General features: G+C 38.8%; 1 protein-coding gene across 1 annotated transcript in view; it reads right to left on the bottom strand.

Moving 5' to 3' along the window:
• Positions 1 to 3,673: 3,673 nt before the first annotated feature.
• Positions 3,674 to 14,897, bottom strand: part of MAML2 (mastermind like transcriptional coactivator 2) — a 350,306-nt gene continuing 339,082 nt past the window's right edge. Inside the window, 3 exon segments of the mRNA XM_008149191.3 lie at positions 3,674 to 4,943; positions 7,791 to 7,902; positions 12,958 to 13,161. Coding sequence (XP_008147413.2) covers positions 3,928 to 4,943; positions 7,791 to 7,902; positions 12,958 to 13,161 — 1,332 coding nt within the window. The 3' untranslated portion in view covers positions 3,674 to 3,927.

Genomic DNA, 14,897 nt, shown 5'->3' with positions numbered 1-14,897 from the left:
TCAAGCTTGCCTTTCAGGGCTTGACTTGCATTCAGTCAGTGGGCACCTAAATTGGCATTGACTTTCTGTTTGTCTAAGTGACTTCTGGCCTATTTATGATGAAATCTCATTTTCATAGGATTTAATTTTTATGGAGATGGCTGCTTTGTAAAATAAAATTGACTGCCAGTAAGAAACTTTTAAAAATGTTAAGCGAATTCTTTATTTTAAAAATGATGCTATTGAGTCTTTTTGGTTAAGTTTTCACTTAGTTTTTTGGGGAAAAAAATCAATTGCAGAGTTTTAGAATTGGAGAGAAAAGGTGAGCTATTTCCGCCTCACACCCTCATTTTTGGGTGAGGAAATGCAGCTAGAGATATAAAATGGAAGTAGTGGAGAAAGCATTTAAGAATTTGAACTGCCTTTGGCAGCTAGAGTGGGTAGAAACTGAGCTGTTCTTTTGTTTGCTTGTTTTTGCACTTACTTTTATTTTCTCATTCCCTTTCTCGGGTCCACTTCCATGGGTAGGAGGTGGGATTCATGGATCATTTTAGAATTATATATTTCTTTCTCTCTAATAATATGTATTTATTGATGTCGATTTTGTTTGTTTACTATCTAACATTCCAGAATCATTGGAGAGTGACTACATAAAATGTCAATTCTTATTATTGCTCCATTAACAGTGCTAATAAGAAGGATAATGTTACACATCCTTTTGGCAGAGGGAAAGGGACAATGGAATCCTGGCAATATATTTCCACAGTAGAGCAAGAAAATTTGGTTAGAATAGTTCCTTTGCCTCCTACAAATCCCATCTTTCTTCAACCTCTTTAACTCTCAAGAACTGTGTAACTATGCACAGTGAGGCTCTGTCTACCTGGCCCTGTGTTCACTCAGCTACACAGCAGGCCATGCAAAGGCCTACACCGTGCCTGAGAATTAGGCAGTTTTCCTCCAGTATTTACTAGTTGCTGTAGATATAGGATCTTAATGAACAAAAGAACAGTAAAATGAGACAAGTCAGCATTTCACTGGTGTTAGAAACTTCCCAGAGAATAAATTTGTCCATCACTATTGGTAGTTCTTTGAACTTTCTGTGTTGTAGCAGCAACATTGTCAGTGACTGAAATTCTGATTTCATACAAGAAAACCACTTCTGAATTTTTAAAAACTATTTTTTTTAACACATAAGATTACACGCAATACAAAATACTTGTTTTACAAGTTGAAATCTTTACAGTTATGGGTACAGTTACAGTAATGCAAGTAATATTAGTGCATTCACGTAGAGCAAAGTTATTTATCTTTATTGGGCTTACCACAAAGCTGAGAATGAATTATTTGCTTAAATTGCTTTCTAGTCTTTGAATTAAAAAAGAAAAATTACTTCTACCTCCTTTATAATATTGTCAGAATGAGAAACATTGCCAACAATTCCGTAGTCTGGTATTACTATAAATGAGAAATCGTATTCCAATAGCTTTTAAGTTGTAAGTCATCAAGTTTTGGCTACATATGTCTATCAAATTGTCATTATCTCAGCTTTCAGGAAAAATTATGTCATCTTTGGTAATAGGCTGCCAACAAACAGAAACTGTAGACTACACCATTTTTTTCCAAAGAATCCTGTATTTTAATGAATAGCTGAATAAATAGACATTAATTATAAAATTCACATTACGATAGAAGAAAATCCAAACATTCTGATTGCTTTATCTCTTAAATTTGATAGCTACTACAAAACATACTATTTATGTTAGGGTAAAAATAAGCTGAGTCATAGGAGTGTGATGGGGAAGTGCTGGCAGATATATACACTAACATGGAGGAGCCATAAAATAAAAGTGTTTGTATGTACATAACTTTTCCTTACATTTTTTGCATGGAGAAACTCTGTTCTATAAAATGGGAAAACACACAGTAGACCACATGCAACAAGGACCAATACAATGTGCACAGCAGAATAATCAAACAAGACACAAGAACTATGGGAATTTGGGAGCAAAAAAGAAAAAAGAAAAAAAAAAAAAAGGAAAGGATTGAAACCTGGAATGCTTTTTTCTTATTGAGGTTTCAGAATATAACTTTGTCTAATAAGCCTCCTGATAGTTTTTAAAAGTTCCCACTTGACCGCCTATGGATTAAGTGTGGAGCTAAAAATAAACCATCATATTATACAAAACTTTGTATATTAGCATACAAAAGGTAACAATTTACTTTTTGTATAAAATATAACCTTTTGATAGTATATTTATTTCACATACGTATAAATATAACCCAAAGAATATGTTTTAAGTATTTCTACCAAAATATTCTTTACAAAAGTTTACAAAACAAGTAATTCATTTATATTTACAGCCTAGCACAGAAAAGACTCTGGGCTAGTGATGTTGGTGTGTGTAATAGAGGGTGCTTCTAAACATTTGAAAGAATGGGAGAGAGGGTTTTGCAGAACTTTCAAAATGTATTCTTTTTAAGAACAGATATTTAAAGATTTAGTTGTTAAATAACTTCAGTTAAATTACATTTGATAACTGAATATGTGAGTATATAACTAAAAAAGCAGAAGTTAACCTGTGTTCCTCTGTAATGAGGAAAATGATAGCGATATTTTGCAGCCCTCTCAAATCAGCACACATCTTCCCCGTTTTACAGCTGATCTGTATGTGGGCACTGAGGTTATGTGACTCTACAGAAACTCTTTCTTTGAGACAGTGCTGAGCCCTGAGGGAGAAAACCGGGATATGAAGGGTCCATCTAGCTGGTGGCAATGATTCTTCCCTTCAGGGACAGAAGAATGAGTAGACTGCTACTAGGAGATCACACTCCATTTAGCTGTTTACCCGCACAATACGTCCAAATAAGGTCAGCTTATTTTCTCTCTCAATTATGCTTCCCTTCAAACCCTCTGAAATAGACTTGTACCGACCCATACTCACCATCCCTGGTCTGATCTTTTGCTTCTTATTTTCAACCAAAACATGATACCTAGTAATCTCAGGTTTGACCCCAAAACTTCCTTTCCTTACAAATCAGTCTCTGGTCATCAAAGTAATCAGGGAGGATCAGACTCAATTTCACTCAGCTTGGGAACTAACCAGCAGGGGCCATTATTATAATAAGTAACACGCCATGTTATCTGTGGCCAAATAAATCTCCTTTACAGCAATGCCTAATGGGTGCTTTCTTTTTAAAATAGTGAAAACTGATGTAAACATGTGCACTAGTATTTCAGTATGATTCGGACAGGTGATTGTATGTAAGACTTGGACATGGATTCAGAAATTGGTTGTGGAAGCCCAAATATTGTTGGACAGCTCTGCATTCAGGCTTCAATGTTTCCTCACTAGACACAGCATCTTAATGAAGTACAGGATATGTGGGGAAGATACTTCACAATTCCCTGAATGTTCTCTAGGTTCTCCAGCTTTCCTTTACTTAGGACAGTGTTTGGTTACTGCAAAGAAACCTATAACATTTCAATCTAGGAAATTTTAGAAAAACTAAATGAAAAGATAAAGTGGAAAGTTCAAACCACACTTGTATCTATTAGAGCAAATTAAGGAATTTGTTGCTTGTTGCTTGGAACTAATACCTCCGCATAACATGGCGTTTAAACAAGCTAAAAGTTGTATTACTTCTCTTTCAGGGAGAAAAGGAGTTTGGGAAACATATGTTACACATCAACATCACAGTTCTGTTTGGATAAATTGGATACTATGTCCTGGAGTTTAGACAGGGAAAAGTGATCCCAATGTTTTACTTTCAGGTTTGAGATTTAAAACGAGCATTTGGACCAAAATGTTCACTACTTTCTGCTTTCCATTTCTAAGCCGCGGTATCTTTATGCAGCCCAACTAAGAGTCAACAGTTGGCCTTTCCAGGGTCCTTGTAAAATACTGCCTTTTAGTGCCTGGAGTTGGTGAATTCTCTCCCTTTTCTCCTTTAGGAGTTGTTCCCCAAGATTTCATCAAGATTTATGTCTTTCATCCAGTCATCATTACCAGGCTCTGTCTTCAGTAAAGAGTCAATGAAATCAGCATCACTGTTTAGGGCAGGGCCCATGTTATCAGTCTGTTGGTTGAGAAAGTCGAAAGCTAAGTCACTGCCATGGTCAGTTCCTTGAAAAGCCCTGGAACTTTGGTTGGGTGAGGGAAAGTTGCCAGGTGTCAGAGATGGTGGCTGGCTTATGCCTGTCCTTGGCTGACTCAACCCTGTTCCTGGCTGATTCAAATTAGGCAAAACCTGTGTGCTCACCTGATTGGGTCTGAGATTCAGACTTCTGAGCGGACCCATGGTTTGTCCATTCAATGTCTGGCCCATTTGGTTCATAGGTCTCATTTGCACCGCTGGTGTTATCTGGTTAGGAGGAGCCACTGCCCTCTGGGAAAATTGTTGGCTACCTACCGCCTGTTGCAATGGCTGGTTTGGAGTATAGGCTGCAGGTGTACCTGTGGGGAAGCGGACTCCTGCGGACTTCAGGGCTTCCTGCTGTTTGGTTGTCGCTTCTTGGGAGGCCCAGTTTGGTGCTGTTGTGTTGGATGTGATCATTACGTTCGATGTTCTCTGTGCTGGCATGCTTGCCATAGAGTGGGTCAAGTTTGGTCTCAGTTGTTGTGAATTGCCAACAGGTCCTGTTGCAAAAGTGGCCACATTATTATTACTAGTTGGCCCTAAGGTAGGTGGCCGTGGCATGAGAGGGTTGTTTTGATTTGCTATCAATTGGTTTGGGTTTCTCTGTTGGGTCAATTGATTCATTCCTGATGTGACACTGTATGTGCCAGGTTGATTGCAAGGCAGATTCCCATACATCCCCATGTTCTGAACCGCCGTGGATAACGATGGCATTCTTGTTCCATGGGAAGTAGACATGAGGCTGGAATTTGGAGTTAAAATGGTGTGTGTTGAAACTGGGTTTGTCAAAGTCTGGTTAGAGTTTAAACTCACTGTTGATGAGCCACCTAAGGAAAAGAAGATAATTATATTAATTCATAGCAGTAGGTTACCTCCTCTTTTTCAGAACTTTGCAATAACTTAGCAAGGCTAAACCTATCACCTTGAAAATCATGTCCAATTCTTCAACTGTATCATCCCTATTCAAGAAGTTGCCACGAGTGGCTCCTGTATCCAGAGGGTAAATTCCCATCTCTTTAAACATCTGGAATTCAATGCAACCAGTGTTCCTGTGGTTATTTCCATACGGAAAGCCTTCTGTTCCAGGAGGTAGTTACTATGGCACTGTTATCCATACGCCATGAGCTACCTTTGCTCATGCCCTTTCCCTCTCCTCTGATGTCCTTCCTGCCTCACTGAGCCCTCTCTGTTCTTCAAGGCTCAGGCCAAGTTTCTTCATTAAACTTCCCCTGATATTCCAGCCTCCTCTCTCCAGTAGCATTTGCTCTTTAAAGTTTTAACTTAGCACTTAGCCTTTGTATTGAGAAATCCATGGAGCCTCAAAGGACCTGTCAGCTACATTGATGCCTTTCAATAAGTGACTGGATGTGGGACCACCCAATGATGGGCTGCTGAATGGAGAGGCTCCACACGTAAGATAGCAATTAGTCAACACATTGGAATCTTCCTGGCTTGTGGAGATTAAAGTCATCATTGGAAGACATCTTGAGAGGCAAAAGTGAGATGTCAGTAAGATTTGTTTAAAGTGTGTGCTGGATGGTAAGTTCCACAAGGGAAATAATTTTTGGCTGTTTTGTTCACTCACAACTGTAGACCCATTTTTGCTCCACCCTATACATATACAATGGAATACTACTTAGCCATAAATAAAGATGAAATATTGTCATTTGTGATAACATGTATAGATCTATGTGAAATAAACCAGATGGAAAAGGACAAAAGCCATATTTCATGCATATGTAGAATATAAAACAAATAGTAACATACGTACTAACAAAAACAAACTCATAGATATAGAAAACAGAATGGTGGTTACCAGAAGGGAAGAGATTTGGGGGGGAGGGAATGAGAAAATGGGGCAAAGGGGGTCAAATACATGGCAACGGAAGGAAACTAGACTTTTGGTGGTGAGCACATAGGAAAGTATACAGATATCAAATACTGTTGTATACCTAAAATGTACATAATGTTATTCATCAATGTTACCTCAATAAATTAAAAACAATTTTTTTAAAAAAGGGAACCTGACATATTTGGAAGGCCATATTACTTTTCCCTTCTTCCATGTTTCTATTTGGAATATGGATATGAAGGTTGGAGGTGTAGTGGACACACCAACCCTTAGAATAGAAGCTCCATGCTAAAGAAGGTAGAGCAGAAAAGCAAGGAAGCCTGGACCCCTGATAACATAGTAGAGCCACCAAACTAGCCTTAGACTACTATCCCTAGGTATTCGTTTATGTGAATGGAAAAGAAAAGCCCAAACATCCACCTTGAATTTTGTATAATATTTATTTCCCATAAAACCACTGATAGGCCATGGATGGTATTAGAAGCCATGATCCAAATAAACCCCATCCTGTCTTTTTTTAAAATTATCTTTATTGTTGAAAGTATTGCAGATGCCTCCCTTTCATCCCCCATTAACACCCCCACCACCACCTTCACCACACTACCATTTTGTCTTTCAACCTTCTCGAGGACAGAATCAACTAAAGAATCCTACTTTTGCCGAGGCACAGTAATCTAGAGAGTAGAATACATATATCCCTTTTCTAATTTTAGTGGAGAGAGGCAATCTGGTGCATTTGAAAAAGTTGACATAAATTAGAACAACATGTTTATAACAGGGCCAGAAAATGTTAACACACAGGAGCAGTCATAGCTCATTTGTCTCTAGACAACCTTCTTTATGGCTTCTTGAACAGATGAAAGTAACAGGTAAAGCAGAAAGAATGTGGGAAACTCCAAGACAAACTTAATTGACATAAGGAAGTGCAGTGAATTCTGGGCAGAAGGGACTTGAATAGATGGTGAATAGGAGAAGGCAGGACCAGCACAGGCTAGGTTTGGGAGAACTCCTTTTGGAGTTCAGTGAGAGGAGAGAGATTTTAGGGGTAGTGCCTATCACCTATGTTATATTGAGATATCTATGAAGAAGTTTTGTATTTGAAATGCAATCACCTTTGGTATTTTTGAGAGATTTCATAAAAACGTAACTTGCTTTTTTAAAAAAATGTTTTTATTGATTTCAGAGAGAGGAAGGGAGAGGGAGAGAGAGATAGAAACATCAATGATGAGAGTCATGGATTGGTTGCCTCCTGCACATCTACTACTGGGGATCAAGCCTGCAACCCGGAAATGTACCCTGACCAGGAATCAACAATGACCTCCTGGTTCCTGGGTTGATGCTCAACCACTGAGCAACACTGGCTGGGCTAAACTTGCTTTTTAATTATTTCTTGGTGGCAGGACTATTTATGTTAGGGACCTGAGCCCAAAGGTGGAGACAGAAAGATTGGGCTTTAAGCAAATTACAAATGTGACTCAGAAAGAAATGGCCACTTACCTTACACTATCTGGGTCAAGATACGTTGTTGGGAGGAGAATGGTTGAACCTAGCAGTTAGAAAATATTTAAGTTTTTTGAACTCTCAGAGGTAGTCCGGAGAGCAGTGAAATATGTGAATACAGAACAAGATTAAGCAAGAAATGATGAGAAAACTACATATATTCAAGTTTGGTCTTGCTCTGAAAGTTATATTGGTGGTAGTGAAGTAGTCTAAGAAAGATGTTACAATCAAATATAAAATGGGGAAAGGAGGAAATATTAAAAACTGAACATTTTTCTTCTTCCCACAGCTACAATTTCTATTAATTTTTGAGAACACTTACCAGAATACTGAGCAGTTGGTTGCATGTTACCCATATTTCTTCTTTGGTCTTTGTAATCTGGGGGTGGCCTTGTCAAATGTCTGTTTATCTGATCTTGTGAAGTAATTTTCTCCTTGAAAACACAAATGAAAACATATTGAATTGCATTGTTACTTTGTCACTTATAAAAATGTATAGACTTTTATTCAAAAAAGAATATGAGAACAATCTTCAGTCATAGTTATGAATCATGGACCTTATTTATTAGTCTCAATTCAGAGACAAATCCTTTCCATTTCAATAAACTTATTGTATGGAAGTGCAACTTCTACTTTCCTTAACATTTGACATGTGTTTTAGGTGTAGCAACTACTCTTATTTTCTTTACTTTGCAATTAGATTTTGATGAGGACTAAATTTGTATAGTTTTTGATATGATAGTTCCAGTTTTATTTTGTAGTACACTTGGTATGCTTTGGCACCTATACAGGATGGGGCAAAAGTGGGTTTATAGTTGTTTGTATGGACAATAATACAATAATTAATAAGTAATAATACAAGAATAAGCTTTGTGTTTCATCTACTCACAACTGTAAACCTACTTTTGCCCCACCCTGTATATAGGTCTGGCCCCACAGAGTTGAAGGCACAGGATTAGGGTTTCCAGATAAAATACAGGACACTGGGATATTCTGTATTTTTATTTGCTAAATCTGGCAACTCTAGACAGGAGGAGATAACCTATCAGGTACTGGTAGAGGCGATATAGGCATATTACTTCCTTTTTCCCTCATAAACAACCCTGGAAGGTAGGTCTGGTTATTCCCACCTCATTGTTGAGAAACAGAGGCTTCCTTAGGCTAGTGACTTACCCAAGATCACAAAGTGTAGAAGAGAAACCAAATCCTGAGTCAAAAACTCAGGCTCTTTCCTGCCATACCATACAAGGGCTCTCTTTCTCTGTCCCCCATTCTCTAGGCACAGAAATTTCCCAGGCTCCCTCTTTTCTTCCTTCTGGAGTCACCTACCTTTAGATCTTTAGAGTGGGTTTCTTTGGGAGCTAAGAGAGGAAATAGGGAACACTCTACTTATATTGCCAATGTAGTTTATTATTGTTTCGATGAGGGAGACTGCACAGGGGCCCATGGGTGTTTTAGTAGGAGCATGTAAGAAAGAGCCTGTCACAGGACTTGGGCTTTGGTTGGGTGATGTTGGGAGGGTCTAAGGAAGTGAGGATTTGTTCTGGATTGTCAGCTATCAGAAAGTGAGGTTGATTCTATGACTGAGTAATGAAATAGCTGTCACTCATTTAGCCAAAGAGGGGGATTTTGGTATTTTGTGGGCTGCACAGTGACCTTGTTTATATCTGTTTTTAGACAAAATTATCAAGTGGCCTTATTTTGTCTCATTTTATCATGGTCTCAGAGTAACCCTGTCTGAGGCCAGTATTTTGTAACATTGTTTATGTCCAACAGAGAACAAAGCGGCCTGGCTGTCCTATCAGATCGGGACATCAAGGGCTACTTTTTTTTGCATTCTCAGTATGGATCAGGAAATTTTTAAACGTGCTTCACCGCACCCCAAAGCAACCTCCATTTTCAAAGATAAAGATAATTGGCATAGGTAGACAGAGAACAATATAATTTTAGAAAAGTCAATAAAAAGAAAAGAAGACCATGTAACAGATAGATGGGTAAATTACATGAAAGCCAAACCCGTACAAACCATGGGTATCTCAGTTTCCCATAAAATTCCAGGCTTTCTAAGTAGAATAAATCCACTATACGGGGGTGTGTGTGGGGGGGAAGCCTTAAAACAACAACAAACCAAATTCAAATTCTTGTTTCGAAGAAAAAAAGAAACTTGAAAGGCTCACAAGGGTTTTTGGGGCATCAAGTAGTTCATATAAAACACAATTTTGATGAGCTAAGTGTAAATGAATCAGAAACACATGGATACATTTCTTTTAAATATGGGTTCACAAATTAAGGGAAAAAGTGGTTGGTGAAACTTTGGGTTTACCCAAACCCTAAATGTTTAAAAAAACAGCTTTCAGATGTTCTATGAACCCAAATGTGGCAATGTTCAACCATTCCTGTTGTAAACTATTGTGCAAGCTGACAGTTTTGATTTTTATGCCAAGCATGGGGCTTTCTGAAATCTTCTCTTTTTCAAAAGCATCCATTATTTTTTTCTTATGCAATTAGGTGTTTCTGCTGTATATGTTGAAGAAAATCAGATTCATGTGGAGAGAGAGAAAGGGGAGAGAGAGAGAGAGATTAGGTTTTTCATTTCCCATTAAAGACTAGATTTCAAATTTGGACTTATTTATATATATTCAATTTAATTATTGACATTTTATTTTCCCGAGGGCTAAATTAAGTTACCTAAAGAGTTAATATATACATCTCTGGAAACTTGATCTTCTTTAACTACTTGTTCACAAATGAGTTAGAAGTAATGGCCTTGCACATGGACTATCACAGGAAGGCCTATTGGTCACTGTGTGCTGCAGAGTAGCCAAGACCAACCTTCAGCACAGAGTGGAGACTGCTTCATTCTCAAGAGATCAACATTCCCATTCTGTGCAAGTGTAAACTCGCAGGCATCCCTGAGACAACTTCTGTGTAACATGGAATTTAACTTATCAACGAATGTCTCAGGATAACGCAATATTTTGGACCGAAAAACCTAATACAGCGAGAATCGGTCCTGCTTCAGTTTTGCCATCTCAAAATGTAAAATGTGAATACTTCTAGGACCTCCCACACACTCCTATTGTAAGGATTAATCCTTTAATTCTGAAAAAGCTCAGCATGGTGCCTGGCACAGAGTAGGTGCACGAAACGTGTTGATAATTATGATGTCCATTGTAATAAGTACCAATCGCCTCCACTCCTTGTGCTTCATTGGTGGGAGAGTAATAGAGAGTAAGGATAACACTTTCATGAGAAAATGTCTCAATGTAGGCGCCTAGCTGGCCTTGCCAACTGACTGCAAATGACTACAAAGCATATGCTAATGTAAAGTGGTGTCAAAGACGGTTTCTTCCTGGATATGCTAAAAAGTACAGGCACCCTCAATGGCATCCAAACAAGAGAAATGTGAATGGTTTATAAAAATCACAAAAAACAGCAGCCTCGTTCTCATTCATCTCTCTCGCAGCTCGTGCCACTGCCCTTTGCACCTGTCCCAGTGGTGACTCAACGGGGGCTCAATGGGAATTAGGCCGGTGCCAGGATAGGACCCTCGTGGAATGTTTCCTTGCCTTTTAATCAGAGCTGAAAACCCAGAATTTCAACCTCTGCATGTTATAATTTGACAAATTAGTAGCATTGATGGGAATGACAGTGTAACCAGGAAGTCAATCTTAGATTGTACATTTTTCTCCTTCTCTACCCTTGTTCCTAAGCTATTTAGTTATAAGGTAAAAAAACAAAACAAAACAACAACCCAAACAAATGGGAGAAAGTGAGTAGGAGAACTGGGGTTTTAACAACTATGATTTATAGGAGAAATCAGATGCATCACTTTAGGTCGGTGGTTCCCCTAAACCTTAGGGCAATACTCAAGGTCACCTGAAAATTTATTTCTCACTATTTCTTATTCAAATTCAAATAAATTTATTTCTATTTCTTCTCATATGCTTTGGACTTTAAACGTATTCCATTTGTTATTCCTTAAGAAACAGAAATAATTATTACATTATTATGCATACTTTTCATTATGTGTTAAATATTTCATGATAAAAATCTCAGACTAACAAATACACACATAGGCTGTGCCTTTTGGTCTCTGGCCCACCCTCTGTCTGGAACCCATCAGAATCCTACAGTCCTTCAAAGTCAAATTTTACCTTTTCCGAGAGACTATCCCCAATCTCTCCAGCTGGATTTCATATTTTTCCTCCATTACATTTTTCCTTACTATGTGTATACCTTTATTATAATGCAAATCTGAATCTAGTACTTCCTTGTTTAAAATCCTTAACATCCTTTCCATTGCTTTTCAGACAATGTAGATTCTGATTTCTTAAGCTCTATCCTCTGGCTTTTCTCTGTCCTTGTGCACAGTCTATGCCTCCGCTAACTGATATGTCGTATATTGTCTCCGAGTCTTTGAATTTGCTGGCTCTTCTGGCTGTAAACCCTTGCTCTTCATCTGCACCTCCCACTTCACCTTCAGATCTTCAGTAGATATTACTTCCTCTCTGGAACCATTCCTAGTAGTTCCCACATCATAGCATTTCATCACATGCCTTACAGTTGCCTATTTATGTAGCATCCCCAGTGGGCTCCAAGCAGGGTCTGTCTCGTTTTATGGCTGTATTCCCATTGTAAATAACTAAATATTTACTGAATGGAATTTAGAACTTATCACACCTTGGGTTTTTGACTCTTATTACAAAGTTCCTTGAATATAAAAATTTGTGTGTTTTTTTCCTTCTATTTTCTGTGTTCCTTGGCTCTATCAACCTGGAGATGGTTAACCTTGTCCCTTTCTTCTTTCATTTGGCCAGTTTGAAGGGAGAGAATGGAACTTGGAGATAGGGCTTTGGTCCTAGGAGGCAGGAAGGGTTTGGATCAGCTGTTGAGTGCATGTGTATGTCTGAGAATACAGAAGGAATGAGCAGATAAACACTGAACAGGGTTAATGTTTGGGTAATGTGTGGGAAATAATGGCCCTGACTTTCTTTAAGGCTACTTCCATATGATAAAAGTGGGAAATACATTTTCAATTTTCTTAAAAAAAATCCCCCATTTTGAGATGCTATATTTTAAAAACTGCTTTTACAATTCTCTTATCTCTAAAATCAGTTTGGATGTGAGCTGATTAGAGTTCTGTTCACTATTTCTGCCCCTCGGGGCTGCGGAACAAGACTGGTTTCTTTTGCCTGATTCAAGTGCCCATGTTGGTGGTTCTAAACGTTCCTGGGCTGGGCAGGGCTAGATAGCTGAGGTGCCCTGCTTTCCAACTGTCCAGCAGCTGGTAAATCAAGTATTTTTTTGTTTATTTTTCCCCCTGAAGCACTTCACATGTATAGAATTAACTTCTCTTAGAGACAGGACACCCTTTTTGCTGTCCCATAAGTAGGCACAGAAAAGGGCAGCAAATAGAAATGGAAAGTAATGAACTCTCTCTGTTGGGCCGGCAGGTACGTGCAGGAGACCATAGGAGAAAGTTTTACCGCATCCACCAGCATCTGCTGCTGCAGGAGAAGCTGCTGTTTCTGCTCCAGGATCTGCCTCTGTAGAGTCTGTTTCTTTCCCATCAATTGCTGATTCAACAGTGATTGCTGGGAGTTCATGTAACCACTTCCAGTGTTTGGATTTGAGCAGGGGTTGGGACTTGGACTGGGGCCTGTGCTCTGGCCTACCACAGTGTGTTGATCCTAAAGAAGAGAAAGGAGGGAGAAAGCTACTGTGAATTGAAAGAAGCAAAACGTATCACACAGATCATAAGCTTAGATTCTGAACATTTTTCATCTTGTTAAGATCAAACATGGTTAATGGGTTGGAGATCAGAGAATTGCTTTCTAAGTGTAGAAGAAATAATGGCATATCATGGCAACCGAAGCAGCTGCGTCAGTGACATTAGGGCCCTGGAAAAGCTCCCCTAGGACTCTGGTGGGGGAACCTCCACATTCCAGAAGGTGTTTATGGAACCTCAAAGAAAACGACCATAAAAACATATGGCAAACCTCTCAATTGCTCAGGAACAAACACATCATAAAGTAACAAGTTCTCCCTTTCCCCTAAGGTTAGCACATATCAATGCTGATCCTGCAAAGAAAATTAGGTTTCAATTCACATGTTTAAAATTTGAATAAGCATTTTGAAAAGAAGGGGCCTCGCTTGTGATGATAAGGCAGGAAGGCCTGTGACTTCTGTTTTACAAACACTCCCAAACTTGAAGAGGACTTCATTTTTAAGAGACTTGTTAATTTTGTTCCCTGGTCAGTAAGTCAGAAATCTCAGTGCTTAAGTAATAAAAGAGCACCCAACTGACTGACAATGAAAAAGTACTGACTGAAAACTCACATTGTATATGAAATAATACTGGGTACTAGTGAATCTCCATTCTAATGTAAGGTCTCTACCAATCTTTAGGTATTGACAGGTCAGGACCCTGCAGTGCAGAAAGCCAAACCCAGCCAAATACTTTCATTAACTTCTGATGATGTGTTTAGAATTGAGCTGTATACTGTTGGGGTTACAAGAAAACTAGAAAGCACTGTCCTCACCTTGGAGACTTTATCATCTAATTACGGAAGAACTTACACACTTACATTTAAAAATACAAGCAAATATAGGACCAAGTTTTAGATTATATGATACAAGTACGAAGTCAAAGATGCCCTGGCCTTGCTCCAGAAATTCTGAGGCTGTGGATCGGGTACCTGCTCAGGTGGATTCTCATGCCCATTGGCCCAGGGAATGCTCTTTGAGAAACACTGGCTATGTGGGAACAATGAAATCCAACTCTCATTCCCCAACTGGACTGTGCGAGGATACAAGAGCTTAAAAAGATAAAGCAACTCTCAGGATGCCTGACAAGCAGTAGTAGTCTAGTAAGTAGTCTCTTCCCTTTTATCTTTCTCTTTTTTTCCTTATCTGCTGAGTTTTAAAAAAAGCCTGGGATATAGGAAGCAAGGCCTTGCTTTAGGAATTCCTGGGGCTACAGAGCTCACCAACTGCCCTCAAAAGCAAAAGGATACAAAGTAATCTTAAAGGTGACCGTGCACTGAGTGTTATTGCAGGCCAGTCACCGTGCCCAACACTTGACTTGTTCTCTCTCCTTTACTCCTCCCAACAAAACAACGAGCAAGAAGTAGTTATCATCCCAGCTCTGCAGCCGAGAAACCTCAGCTCAGAGAGCTCATGCAGGTGGTATGATACCTACTAGTGCCTTAGAGTTAAAATCCAGATCTCTTAATGCCTAGTCTAGTTACCCATGATGAATATGATAAATTTTACTGAATATCTACTATGTGCTAGGCAGTTTTCTATTTTGTTAACAATTAAAAATATGTAGAAAGGGGGAAAATGAAAAGAAAGAAAAGAGTGCTTAATGTGGGCAACATTGGTAAACGTCATCAAAATAATTTCCAGTGAAATCTGTAGAACC

The sequence above is a fragment of the Eptesicus fuscus genome, chromosome 13, assembly GCF_027574615.1.
Source record: "Eptesicus fuscus isolate TK198812 chromosome 13, DD_ASM_mEF_20220401, whole genome shotgun sequence".
NCBI lineage: Eukaryota > Metazoa > Chordata > Mammalia > Chiroptera > Vespertilionidae > Eptesicus > Eptesicus fuscus.
Note: the sequence above shows the minus strand (reverse complement) of the source record. Positions and strands in the feature narration are given on the sequence as shown.